The sequence below is a fragment of the Pongo abelii genome, chromosome 1, assembly GCF_028885655.2.
Source record: "Pongo abelii isolate AG06213 chromosome 1, NHGRI_mPonAbe1-v2.0_pri, whole genome shotgun sequence".
In the NCBI taxonomy this organism is placed as follows: domain Eukaryota; kingdom Metazoa; phylum Chordata; class Mammalia; order Primates; family Hominidae; genus Pongo; species Pongo abelii.
In genome coordinates, this window is record NC_071985.2 from 192728399 (window position 1) to 192742333 (window position 13935).

Below are 13935 nucleotides of genomic sequence, written 5' to 3' on the forward strand. Positions count from 1 at the left end.
GGGCGGCGCCGGGCTGGGGGGGCCGGGGCCCGGGCACGGTCCGGGGCGGGGGCGCGCTCGGGGCGCTCAGAGGCGCATGGCTCGGACCCGGGGCCAGAGGGGCGACCCGGGGCGGGCGCGGGCGCGGGCGGCGGGAGCTAGGGACCGGGCCGGGGCCGCGGGCGGGCGCTCGGAGCCTGGGGGCCGCCGGAGCCCGCACTGACCGCCCGCTTCCCCGGCGACTGGGGCTGCTCTTTCCGACTCCAACTCTCTTATTACGCGCTCCATGCCGCTCGCCTTTCCACCTGCCACCGGCGCGCGCCGCTCACATGTCACCCTCCCCCGCCCCGCCCCTCCCCCGCCCGCCCCGCGGCCGCCTTCCCAAATCGGGAGGGAGCGAGCGAGCAAGCGAGGCGAGGCGGAGGGAGGGAACGCGCGGAGCAGGCGGCGGGGCAGGGCGCACGGGCGGCCGAGTTGGTGCCTGGGCCGAACCGCGTGGCGGGGTCAGCGCGCGGGGCCGGGAAACCGGACGCGTGCAAGTGGTGTCCACGGCTGCGTGGGGCAGTGTGGCCCCGAAGGCCAGCCCGGGGGTGGGACGCCTCGTGTGTGCTTGTGGAAAGTGGAATGTGGAGTTGTGGCCGCGGGCGGCAGGGGAAGGGACACAGTGTCCCGTGGAGTTTAGGTGTAGACCGGTGGAACGGCGTCCACTTGTGTGTGCAGGGCGGGTGGCTGTGGGTCTACCGGGTGGGGGGATGGAGTCAGTGAGGTGTGAGTTATGGGTCGGGTGTGGGTGGCTGCGAAAGTGGAGGTGGAGTCCGAAGGGGATGAGGTGTGTCCGTTGGGGTCGAGCCCTGTGTGCCAGGTGCGGGTGCTTAAAGTGTGCCCAGTGCTGTGTGTGGCTGGGTGGGCAGCGGCGGTTGTCCTGCTCTTACCTGAAAGGCCTGGAGCCCACGGGCTGCTGGGCAGCATCAGGGTGTGTGGAGCACAGTGGGCCTGGGTGTGTCTTTCTCCCACCAACTGCCACCTCTGAGCTTCCCTTCATCGTGATGGGGGAAGAGCCACCCTGCCCAGAAGAGGGTCCTCCCCGATGGAGGGGCCTGCTCCCCTGCCTCACTCCCAGGTCAGGGAACCGGGTTTGGGCAGATGGAGTGTTGGGAGATGAGCTCTGAGCCAGCCTTAGAGGGGACACACACCCCCTACCCAAGGCCCACAGAATCCCAGCCAGAAAAGGGGATACTTTGTCCCAGGGCATTCCCTCTCCAGCTGGAAAGTTTTTCTCAGTCCCCGACCTCCATCTCTCTGGCTGTAGGGGGCAGCCCCTCTCCTTTAGCCCTCCTGGGCCCTGCACAGGGTTGGTAACTTGGGTTTCCCGATCCTCTTTCCCTCTTCCTCCACAGAAAGCTGCGGCCACACCAGCCGCTCTCTCCGCAGGCCCTGCCCCAGGGTGAGCCTTCCGCAGCAAACTCTTCCCGGTTCCTCCGGGAGGATCTCGAGGGACGAAGCCGAGCGGGAGGGGCGGGGGAAGGGGCGGGAAGGCGAGCTCGATTCTCAGCTGTCAGCAAAGGCAGCATTGATCTGCTGAGCGCCAGTGAGGGAGGGAGGGAGGCAGGGCCGTGGGCTGCAGGGATCTGGGGGGGTCCCTAAGCTGGGCTTGGCAGCCGGCCCACACCCCTACCCCACAGTGATCCTTTCCCCTCTGCCTAACTGGGGGTGCCCTCCAGGGTCTGACCTGAATCTCTTCTGCTGCTCCTGGTCCAGGTGTGCCCAGGGCCAGAGCCTGGTGCCCCAGGGCAGGTTATGCCCGGATCCTCTACTGGAAGCTGGGGACGGTTTCTGGACCCCAAGGCCCCACTAGGGATGCGGTGCCTGGGCTGAGTTAACCCATCTTCTCTCTATGAGCTGAAGATGGCACCCCCAAAATATGCGGCACTGTCCTCCCTCTGTGGAACTGCCTGGCCGGTTCTTCTCAATCCTAGATCCTGGGAAATGGGACTAAGGTCTAGGACATGAAAGGTGCACAGGAAAGCAGTTGCAAGTGCCCTGGGGGTTTCTAGGGGGTCTTTTTGAGGCTCTTGTTCTGTAGCAGAAATGGAATTTGAATTCAGGTTGCCCTTAACACCCAGAATATCTGAAATTGGGTCGGTTCTGGGAAATCTAATCTTCAAGCTCAGCATCACCTCTGGATCCCATGGCTCTCTTCCCAGCTGGGGGACTACAAAGGTCCCTTCCCCACCTTGTGAGGAGCCCTCACTGCAGGGAGAGTTTCTCATCATTCCCAACTCCAGCTCCAGATTACCTGCTCAAAGGCAGCAGAAAGAGGAAAGAGACTGTGGTTGCAGCTAGAGGGATGGAAGTTAGATCTCAGGAAGGACTTTCATAGGGCATAGAGGCCTGTTTCTCCTGCAGGCGTATGGGTAATGGAGGGACACAGAACTCTTCCTAAGGGGTGGGAGGGATGGAGGAGATGGTTCCAGGAGGCCATAGCAAATTTACTTGGCATATGTGTGCACATGGAAGAGTGGAAGGGCCAGAAGAGAAAGTCCAGTTCAGAGAGGACAGGTGGCCACTCTGAGGGTCACCGGGCTGCCTTCCTGCCCCATCTGGATTCCCAGGACATGACTGGGAGGACGGACTTTCCCCACCACAGCCTTTAGTGACTAAGACACTTTTCTGAGCAAACAGCTGTCTCAGGCTCCCTCAATTGGCCCCTCTGCTGGAGGGGACTGGACACCGTGGTTCCCCACCCTCCTCCTTCCCTCTCCCACCTGTTCCCCTGACCCCACCCTCAGCAGTTTCCTTTCCACCCCCAAGCCCTGTCTCCACCCTGGTAACACTGCGAAAGCTTCCCTGCCCCGCTGAGGAGATGCACTCACCAAGACTCACTCCCACCTGGGCAAGTCCCTTCCCCACCCTGGACTTGTTTCCCCATCTGTGCAAGAAGTGGGCAGGGCTCCAAGATCTTCTGTAATTCATCACTGTCCCCATCATCCATCAATGGAGCAAGTATTGACTGAGAGGAAGGGTGGGAGGGTGAGTGCTCCCATTTGCTGAGCGCCATCTGTGTGCCAGGCCCAGTCCCTTTTGGGCCAGAGAGCAGCACCTTGCTTGAGACAGCTGAGGCTCTGAGAGGCACAGGGACTCACCTAAGTCTACACAGCCTATTGCTGACCCCCAGAACTGTCTGTGACCTGTGCTTTCCACTGACTGGCACCTGCCTGCTGGGCACTGGGTGTTGGGAGCTGAGGATAACCATACACGGCCAATCCTTGTTCTCTAGAACTTACTCATGCCGAGGGATGAAACTTCCAGGTCTGAAAGGATGGAGGACAGGAAGTGGCTAGGACTACGGTCTCTCAGGCTAGGCTCAAGCCTCTCAGTGACTCCCACTGTGACCCCAGGTCAATCAAGGGCTCAGGTTCCTTTCCTGGAGTGGGAGGTGGGGTGGTTTAAGTCAGTGATTTTTAGACTTTATCAGCAATGGAATCCTTTTTACAGACAGAATTGTAAGGTAGCACCCCAATGTGTACAAAGCTTTGGAGCAGAAGTGCGCTAGTTGAATCGAGGCGAGGAGGTCTGGGTTCCACTCACTTGCCTCCTAAAATCTCTCTGCCTGCTAGCCACCCGACCCTGGGCTTTCTTACAGCGCCAAGGGTTGCTAGAGGTCAGAGGAGGGAGAAGTCTCCACAGGCAATGACAGAGGGAGCTTTCTTGGGGACAGGAGTGGGGAGGACTGGGAAAGACGCAGAGAAGTACAACCAATAACGCCTGCAGCTACCATTAATGAGGCCTGCAGTCAATCCTAAGCCTTGTGCAGGATGTTTTACCTGCATTGTCTGTTTCAGCATCCCCACAACCTTGTCGCGGTAATACTGTTCACAGTCCCATGTTATAGTCAAGAAGACTGAGGCTCAGTGAAGAGACTTGCCTTGTATGGCTCTTAATTCACTCAGGTGCTGCTTTAATATGTGTGTGTGTGTGTGTGTGTGTGTGTGTGTGTATTGGTGTGGGAAGGATGTTCCAGAGCATTCGGAAGAGCAAGCTTAGCCAGGGGCACGCAGGAGGACTTGAATGCCAGGATGGAGGGTCCAATTTGGCCTGATAAGAAACAGGGAGCCTGGCCAGGCCCTGAGGCTGGGCATGCTGCAGAGGCTGTGGCTCCCTAGGACAGAACCCAGGATGGGTGAAGTGGGAGGCACCAGCATCCAGAGAGGCTGGCAGTGCCAGGGGCAGAAACAGCCCTAAACTACAAGTCATGGCTGGGCTTCCAGTCCTAGCTCCACCTGTGGACTACCTGGGGACCTTGGGCAAGTCACTCCACCTCTTCCCCACTTTCCCTGGCTGTCAGCACTGAATGCAATAATGCATGAAAAAGTTAGAGACCATGCAGGGGGTGTACGCACGTGACCCATTCGTCTGACTGCTCTTCAGGTAGTGTTTGAGGTGGAGCAGGGAGATGCTCTGGGAATTCCCTGGTACTAGCAGCTCTTCTCAATCTCGGAAGCCTTCCTAGGAGGGGATTGGAGTGGAGAGTGCTCGGGGGGTGATGGCATCACATTATTGACCTTTGGGAACCCACCTCTACTGAGAGCAGGAGGAAGCATGAGAGAAAGATAAGGCCTTCTTCCTTTTCCCTATGCAGCCCAGAAAGGACAAGAGACTTAGGCCACCCACCAGACGAGAGGTGCTGGAGGGGCCCGAGGAATTTCTTTTTCTTTTTCTTTTTTTTTGAGATGGAGTCTCGCTCTGTTGCCCAGGCTGGAGTGCAGTGGCACAATCTCAGCTCACTGCAAGCTCCGCCTCCCGGGTTCACGCCATTCTCCTGCCTCAGCCTCTCAAGTAGCTGGGACTACAGGCGCCCGCCACCACGCCCAGCTAATTTTTTTGTATTTTTAGTAGAGACGGGGTTTCACCGTGTTAGCCAGGATGGTCTCGATCTCCTGACCTCGTGATCCGCCCACCTTGGCCTCTCAAAGTGCTGGGATTACAGGCGTGAGCCACCGCGACGGCCAAGGAATTTCTTTTCCCCACATCTGGGTGTGGCACTGACCAGCCCCCCGCCTAGACCAAGCAGGCCAGTCAGCTCAGAGCCACAGGAAGTGGGGAGGGAGCAGTGTTGCTGAGCTCAGTGAAAGTGAACCCCCATTGATCCTCAGGGCTGGAGGGGGCCCACAGGGAGGAGACACAGAGGGAGAAAGGGGCGTGGAAATGAAGGTCAAAGCCCTCCCTTCTTGCAGGGCTCCTCCTCTGCCTTCAGGATTCTTCCTCTAAGAATCCTGATTCTTCCTCTAAGATCCTTCCTCTAACCTCTACCCCTGGAAGACCATGCAGAAGGCAACAGTGCTGTGGTCCTGCTGGTTAACTCCATGTTCTCAGTGAGAACCACTGGGACAATGGAGTTGGCTGAAAAATGAAAAGGAAGGACTTTTCTGAGTTGCTGAGTGTGCAGTGGAAAAGAACTTCCATGCTCCCCTGATGGGAGAAACTTGAATGAGGGTTCAGGGAGGGAGATGACGTGAGTAGGAGGGACTGAAGATTGAGTAGCAGGAAATGGGGTTCAGAAAGAGGATGACAACCTGGTAAGGGAGATGGTATTAAGGGAGGAGAATGGGGGCTCCAAAGAGAGGCTAGAGACTCGGTGACAGGGATGGAAGAAGGCTCAGAGACCAGGATTTCCAGGTCAAGCTTGATTAAACACTTATTAAATTCCTCCTCTTTGAAATATTAGATGTGTAAAGCAAGATAAGTGCTAAATAATTTTTTAAATTTAAAAAAAATTTTTTGAGACCAATTCTTGCTCTGTCACCCAGGCTGGAATGCAGTGGTGTGATCTTGGCTTAACGCAACCTCTGCCTCCTGGGTTCAAGCAATTCTCTGCCTCAGCCTCTCGAGTAGCTGAGAATACAGGTGTGTACCACCATGCCTGGCTAATATTTTTATTTTTTGTAGAGATGGGGTTTCACCATGTTGGCCAGGCTGGTCTCGAACTCCTGGCCTCAAAGTGATCTGCCAGCCTTGGCTTCCCAAAGTGCTGGGATTACAGGCATGAGCCACCATGCCCAGCTGATAATTAAAAGAAAAAAAAGTACATATTCAAGCTCCAAAAGCAAGAATGGGGAATTGTGTAAGACCATAAGATGTAATTCCTGGTGGCAAGCAGGAATTGAAGGTGTATTTCTGAGGAGGGGGTCCAGTGTCCAGTGGGGTGGGAGGGTGGGAAGTATAGTTGCCAACCTCAAAAATGCCAGGGCCAACAGTAGGCTTTCTGCTTAAAGCTGGGTCTGGTAAAGTGCTGCCTGCCGTGAACATTAAAATCTCTGTCTGCTAGCCACCTGGCCCCTGGCTTTAAGCAGAAAGAGGACCCTTGTAAGTGTGACACCTCAGCCTGTCCACATGGGGTGTGAGCTCAGGATTTGATATCCAAGCCATGCAAAAATCCCAAACCAAGACACTGCTATAAGAGCTGATTTGAGGCTGCTGCACTTCCACGTGGCTTAGGCACATACAACTGAGAAATCATCCCTTAGGATGGCCTCCACATCCCAGGGCACAGTCAAGAAAATGTGCTGAAAATAATCTCAAGGATAAGTTCCACAACAGATTAGGAGCACCATACCTTAAGAGACATACCTCTCATGGGAGAATTTATACGTAAAGACCTAGAGCTAATGGAGCAATCTGAAAGGAAATTTAATAGAGCTAAAATCATCAAAAAGATAAAGGAAGAAGTAGCATCTATAAAACAAGAATAGAAAGATATCAAACAGAAACATGTAGCAGAAATGAACAGAACTATCTAGAAATTTTAGAAATGAAAATTAAAGTTACTAACATTTTTTTAAAAATCAATAAATGGGTTATCAAATATATCTGAAGAGAATGAATGAATTAGAAGCTAGAACTGAGGAGATCCTTCAGACTGAAGCACAGAATAAAGAGATTAAACAGATGAAAGAAAAAAGCCATAGAAGATTGAATGAGAAACTCTAGCATATGCATTAAGGGTTTCAAAAAGAGATACTGGAAAGAGTGACTAAACTTGCCAAAAATAATCCATGAATTTCTAGATTTAAAAGGCCCACAGACTACCTAGTAAGATATCTTAGAAAACAAAACTCTATCTAGACACCTTGTAGTCAAAGTGTAGAATATCAAGAACAAATAGAAATTCTAAAAGCCACCAGAGAGAAAAGATGGTTTATCTACAAAGGTCCGATAATTGAGTTGACAGTAAACTTCTCATCAGCAACAACAGATGCCAAGAGACAATGGAATCGTATCTTCAAAGTGCTGAGGGCAAATAATTGTGAACCTAGAATTCCTTACTTTGCCAAACTGCCACTTAAATGAAAGGGCAAAATTAAGACATTTGACACATACAAGATCTTAGAAAGCTGTTCCACAGACCTTCCCAGAAAGAGAGAACAGGAGCCTGGGGGAGGGGCTGGGAGTTCACAGAGATGATGGGCACAGCGCAGGGCCAGGACTCTAAGGAGGGGCTGGAGTCTCAGGGATTGGAGGGAGGCCGGGCTCTGTTTCACACTTCTCCTCAGCACCAGCCAGACACAGGAGCCCAGCCCAGCCTGGCCCAGCTCAGGTTCTTCCCTCCTGAGTGCCAGCCTTACTGTCCTTCTGTCCCCTCTTCCTAAGCCATGGCAGTGGAACAGCACTCAAGCTAGGGAAGACACCAGCAGCCTGGCTCACGAGGCCTTGAGGAAGCCATGGCCAAGTTGCTCATGTGACTGGGCACTGGGCCTCCACACGAGGGTCCGCTCCTCTTAGGAGGTCAGAGGCCACCTCACTGAGGCCTATAGATGGCTGGAGCTGTGGGACAAAAGCTAGGTCCCTATCCAAGAGTTAGTGGGAAGGGGACTCTCATTCTCTGTAGGAAAATAATCACAAATGGAGGGGACAAAACCTATGGGGGCTGGGCCAGCTGGGACAGGAGGCTTCTAGGATCATCTGGCTCCAGGCAACCAGCTGGTGCCCTTGGGTAATATTTTTAACATTTTTGAGCCCGTTTCTTGCTTATAAAATAGGGAGAATGCCTACCTAACAAGGATGTGAAAATGAAATGAGAATCCATGAGTACCAAGCTTTAGATGTATTTTCTTTTCTTTTTTTTTGTGCGACAGGGTCTCACTCTGTCACCCAAGATGGGGTGCAGTGACATGATCTTGGCTCACTGCAACCTCTGCCTCCTGGGCTCAAGCGATCCTCCCTGGCTCAAGCAATCCTCCTGCCTCGGCCTCCCAAGTAGCTAGGATTACAGGCACACACCACCACACCTGATTAATTTTTGTGTTTTTTATAGAGATGGTGTTTCACCATGTTGTTCAGGCTGGTCTCAAACTCCTGGCCTCAAGTGATCCTCCTGCCTCCATCTCCCAAAGTGCTAGCATTACTGGCATGAGCCACCATGCCTGGCCTTAGACATATTTTCCTAGACAGAAATTTCTTAAACAATAATCTCCATTGAACACCCCTGCCTGGCATATTATCAGAGCTCAATGAAAAATTGTTAACAAGAGCCGGGCACGATGGCTTACGCCTGTTAATACCAGCACTTTGGGAGGCCAAGGTGGGTGGATCACGAGGTCAAGAGATTGAGACCATTCTGGCCAACATTGTGAAACCCCGTCTCTACTAAAAATACAAAAATTAGCCAGGCGTGGTGGTGGGCGCCTGTAGTCCCAGCTACTCAGGAGGCTGAGGCAGGAGAATCACTTGAACCCGGGAGGCGGAGGTTGCAGTGAGCCGAGGTCGCGCCACTGCACTCCAGCCTGGCAACAGAGCAAGATTCCATCTGAAAAAAATAAAACAAACAAAAAAAATTGTTAAGAAAAAAATGTCATGGTGAGAGCAGATGAGCAGAGGTGGGAATGTGTGCAGTGTGGCTGCAAGGATGGCTTTGTGTTCATTCACTCACTCATCAGTTACTGTTACCCCCTTGGTGCCAGGCTCTGTGCTACACTCCAGAGGTGCAGAGATGACCCTGGACTTGAGGACTCCCTGTGAGGAAGACAGCCCAAACCAGAAAACACTAACAGAGGGATAGAGGATTTCCTTAGAGGCTAACTTGGTCTTATGTTTGTTGTCTCTCTCCCCCGTCCCCAACCCAACCCCTGCCTTCAACCCAATCATCAATATAAGCTCCATGGTAGCAGAGAAGTCAGACTTGTTTTAAGCTGTATTCACAATGTTTAAAACAACGTCTGACATACAGAAGGTGCCGAAGAAACAGCTGCTGAGTGACTGGATATGAGCTCTAATAATAGAGGTTGTAGAAGTTCACATGGGAGCACTGAAGAGGTCTTTGCTGACTCTGGCCCAGGGATTAGAAGTTTCTCAGCAAGGGCCATTTAAATTGGGCCTTGATGGATGTATAGGAGCTCAATAAGTGAAAAGGGAAGTAAAAGGGCATTTCAGGCATTGTAGCTAGCACATTCTGAAAACATGGAGGTAAGTTCAGGGATCAGTGAGTAATTGGGTGTGACAGGAGCAGAGAGTACAGGAAGTGGTGGGGGAGAAGAGAGTGAAAAGAAACAAAGCTGGGGAGATAAGAAGGACCTTGAACCAACTTGGGCTGTCAGAAAGTCCTTATTAAAATCTAACCACCTACCTTAAGGCAATACTCTGGAGAAGGTAGAGTTTCCAGCTCTCACTGTTATCCTAGGGAGGACCCTCCCTTCAAAGGGTGAGGGTCTTATCAGGAAGGGGGTTAAGAAAGGGGACAGTCATATGCCCACTAGTTCCTAGAATTGTCTACAGTTGGGATGAGAGTGGGACAGAGCACCTCCCAGAGACACAGGTGAGGGCTGCATGCTGCCCCCTTGTGGCCTCTGCAGACCTGAGCTGCAAGGAAGCCAGCCAGATTGTCTGCTCCAGATTCCAGGGGTCTCCAATCTCCAAGGTCATCCTTGTGGCAAGTTATCCCAACCACCAGCTGTCCCCAGACCAGACCCAACTGCTTTATTTATTTCATGTATACTCAGGGCTGAGCCAGTCAGTTCAGGAAGACTGAATAAAAGGGGATAGTTCACATTTCAATAGCCTGCTTCTTTCTTACACATATACATGTCACCTTTGGCCAGAGAGCAACTGTGTATGCGCAGGGGGTCAGGAGATCAGTGTTTTGGTTTCAATTCCACCCTTAATTCATGGAGTGACCTTGGGCAAGTCACTGCACTTCACTAGCCCTCCCATGACTCCATCGCTAACACAGGGATCATGATGCCTCTTCCTGCCTCCCGTGCAGGGTCACTGTGAAGATCATCGGGAGGGAGGACGGATGCTGCAAGGGCTAGGAAAAATGTTTAAAGAGTGCTCCGGATGTAAGGGGATCGTGCTGGGTATTAGATAGGGGCTCTCTCGGGCTGCACCAAAGGGTTTGTTTACACCAGGATGGGCCCTGCTGGCAGGGCAATTTAAAGGGAAAGCGTTCAGCAGGGAAGCTGCTTGCTAATCACAACTGATCAAAACATCTCTAAAACAAGAATGGAAGTCTACAGGAAAATGGGGACCCATTCATTGGCCTGAAACTCCAATCACACTTGGGTTTTCAGGAATGAACCAAAGAGCAAACAAGGTGGGACACAGTACACCAGGAAATTCAATTGTGGAGCTTCTGCCTTTTCTCTGAGCCTGGGGCCCCTCTGCACGTTCACTTTCTCCCTCTTGCATTCCCTGCACGCGGGGCTAGGCGCACGGCTATCAGTGAAAACTTGCTATTATATGATGTCTCGCTAAGACTGAGTTCTGGACAGCTGGAAAGGCCAGAAGACCCCCTTCAGAAAAAAGTCCAGAGCTAGAATGAACTAGATATAGAAGGAGGGAATGAATTTGGGAGTTGCGAGCAGGTAGGGGCTGACCCTGACTCACTGTGTTATGGGGGCCGACTTACTGACTTCTCATGGTGAACTGTCACCTGCTTTACCTACCCTGATGACACAACATGTCATTTTGGATAGACAGCATCATGTATCCAAAACCTTAAAGCTAAAAAACTTTGCTTTTGAAAAAAAAAAAAAAGTTACTTGTCTTTCTTTTGTAATGTGAATCCTTTACCTGGTCTCATCTCTTTTTGCTTTGGTGGCCAGGAAGCTCAGGGTCAAATAATTCTAACAAATACGTAGGTCTTTATAACCATGATATTTGTGTTCTTGTTTTCTATAATCCTGATTTCCTATTCGATTGTATTTTTCCTAATTCTAATTTGTTTTATTATTTCATTGTGTTGTTTTCATTGCAATTTTTTCTTATGGACTGAGGTAAGGCATGGTGAAGTAGATGCTGAGTACTTTATAAGCTACCATCATCAAGACAATAAAAGCAACAGGATGCCCCAATCTGGAGTAAAGGGCAGAGCTGGCCAGACTTGAATCTAGGCAAAGTATTTAAGCAGATCCCAGAAATCTGGGGAATCTCCTGGGAGGAAGAAAGATCAGAGGGCAGTAATCTGAAACTACTTGTTGAAAACTAACTCATGTCTTACCCCCATGGTTTACAGTGGATATTTCATAAGATAATCATAAAAACATCAGGTTCAGACTTGAAATCATCTAATATAAGCCCTTCCCCAATTTCCACCTCACCCACTGAGACAGTCCCAAAGACATGGGAGGTATTTACCCATGGGTTTAGGGCAAATACCTACATTTCCTGGCACCCAGCTCACTGTTCTTCCCACAACAGCAGCTCATTCCAGCTGGAAGGATGGCATGGTGGAGGTAAGAAAGACGGCTCATCACTGGCCTCTGTGGCCAAGGAAGAAGTGGAATGCTCTATTCTCCCTGCTTCAATTAACAGGAAGTAGGTCTTGGCTGTAGAACTCTTGGCTGACAAGGGGCCTGGGTTGTTCTCTATGGCAGATGCCATGCCTTTGTTAATGGGCATGGCCACAGCAGGTAGCTGAATGACAGCCTGTGCCGGGCAGGACTGGAAGGATTTACCCCAGGCTTTGATAGAGCCAGCTTTCTCCATGAGAGATGCCCCATTCTTGACCCTCAACCAGGCAGGACACAGCTCAATCTGATACACGGGTGAGAATCTAGTAAGTCCAGCAGGCAAGCATCTCTGAGCAGCAAATATATTCTGATGAAGCTCACTTTTAAGACCAGCTGAGGTAGGCCAGGCACAGTGGCTCATGCCTGTAATCCCAGTACTTTGGGAGGCTGACGTGGGAGGATCACTTGAGCCCAGGAGTTCAAGACCAGCCAGGGCAATACAGTGAAACCCTGTCTCTACAAATAAAAAATAAAAAAAATTAGCTGGGCATGGTGGTACCTGACTGTAGTCCTAGCAGTTCAGGAGGCTGGGGTGGGAGGATTGCTTGAGCCCAGGAGATTGATGCTGCAGTGGGCAGTGATCACACCACTGCACTCCAGCCTGGGCAACAGAGCAAGAAAAAAAAAAGATCGGCTAAGGACCTCAGTTTGAATTAGATACACAGCATTGAGTTCCCTTAGCTTTGAACATCCCCTTCTCACAAGGGTGGCCCTCTCTCCCAGACACACAAACTGAGGGCAAATGAACCTTTCCAAGCGAAGTGGCCCCATGAATGCCCCCAGACACAGAAACCCAGACTCTAAATTATCTAAAATGAGATTTATTGCATTTCATGCAGCTTGAAGTCCATGCAAGGGAGACTAGCACAGTTTTTAATGCATTTAAAAAATAAAAGGGAGGTGGGCAGCAAACACACAAAGTCCTAGTTTCCTGGGTCCCTGGGAAAAAAGAGTGTGGCAATGAATCCACCCACTCTCCACGGGGAATAAATCTGTCTCTTAAATGCAAGGAATGTTTCCATGGCCTCTGGATGCAAATACACAGAGCTCTGGGGTCAGAGCAAGGGATGGGGAGAGGACCACGAGTGAAAAAGCAGCTACACACATTCACCTAATTCCATCTGAGGGCAGAACAACATGGCAAGTCTTGGGGGTAGCAGCTGTTCCAAGAGTCAAGAAATACCGTACACCCCTGGGGAGATTTGCTCCTAAAAAGACGTGGCAGTAACAAACAAAAAAAAAGAAAAACAAAAGGAGAAATATTTCTTCAACCACACTCTTCAAGAAAATGCCATAAATATGTTATTTAATATTTTAATTTCATAGCATTGGACACACACTCAACATATTGAAATATTGATTCCTTGGAGAAAAAAATGGAAAAAAAGGAAACAAAAAATATTGCATCTTTCTGCTGGAGAATCTCGGCCCCCAGGCATGGGGCGTAGTGCACCAGTGTCCTAGCCTGCAGGAGGCGCTGAGGTCGGCCGGGTCCTCTGGGGAGGAAGGCTGTGCCCATCGCCTGGGGCTGTATGGCAAAAATTGTGTTGGGTGTCCTTGGCCTTGCCAGCTCAGGCCCTCAGTCGCCGGTCACCTGGGGGGCCTGCCCGTCGGAGGGCTGGTTGGCTGACTGGATGAACATGGGCTGGGCGAGGTCCTGGCCCGCAGGCATGGTGACTTGCTGGATCTGGTAGAGCTGCTGCGAGGGGTGGAGAGGAGAGAGTGAGGTCACCCCTGGGAGAGGGGCATGCAGCTCCCTATGGGTCTCGAGCTGGTTGGGGGTCCCAGATACCTCAACCACCACCCACTGCAAGGCGTCAGAAGGAGGAGGGGAAGTGGAGCTCTGCTGGGGTTGGGAGCAGCAGACACAGGAGGCACCAGCCCGGTGTGAGGGGGGGTGTGTGGTGGGCAGGGAAGAGGTGCAGGGAGTTGAATTTCCTGTGGCTTTCACTTCTCTGGGCTCTGCCTCTCCCGTTAGCTCAGAGACTCGAGCTTGCTGCACGCTGTTCCTCTGTGGCAAACACAAGCAATTCGAACCACTGTACCAGCAGCTTGGAAGTCAGCATTTCCCCAACTCTTGGTCATCTACACTGGCAGGGGAGTAGGATTACCCCCTCCTCAACTTTTCTCAGAATATCTGGCTCAGGTTGAAACTAAACTGAATTTGAATTTT

At 51.6% G+C, this 13935-nt stretch overlaps 1 protein-coding gene across 6 annotated transcripts in view; it reads right to left on the minus strand.

The window, feature by feature from the left end:
• Nucleotides 1-12567: 12567 nt before the first annotated feature.
• The window catches only part of NFYC (nuclear transcription factor Y subunit gamma), a 79848-nt gene continuing 78480 nt past the window's right edge, over nucleotides 12568-13935 (minus strand). For 3 of the 6 annotated variants that reach the window (XM_009251692.4, XM_009251704.3, XM_024254093.2), the window contains exon 10: nucleotides 12568-13773. In XM_009251692.4, the coding sequence (XP_009249967.1) occupies nucleotides 13342-13773 (432 nt within the window). In that variant the 3' untranslated portion in view covers nucleotides 12568-13341. 6 annotated transcript variants of the gene reach the window in all.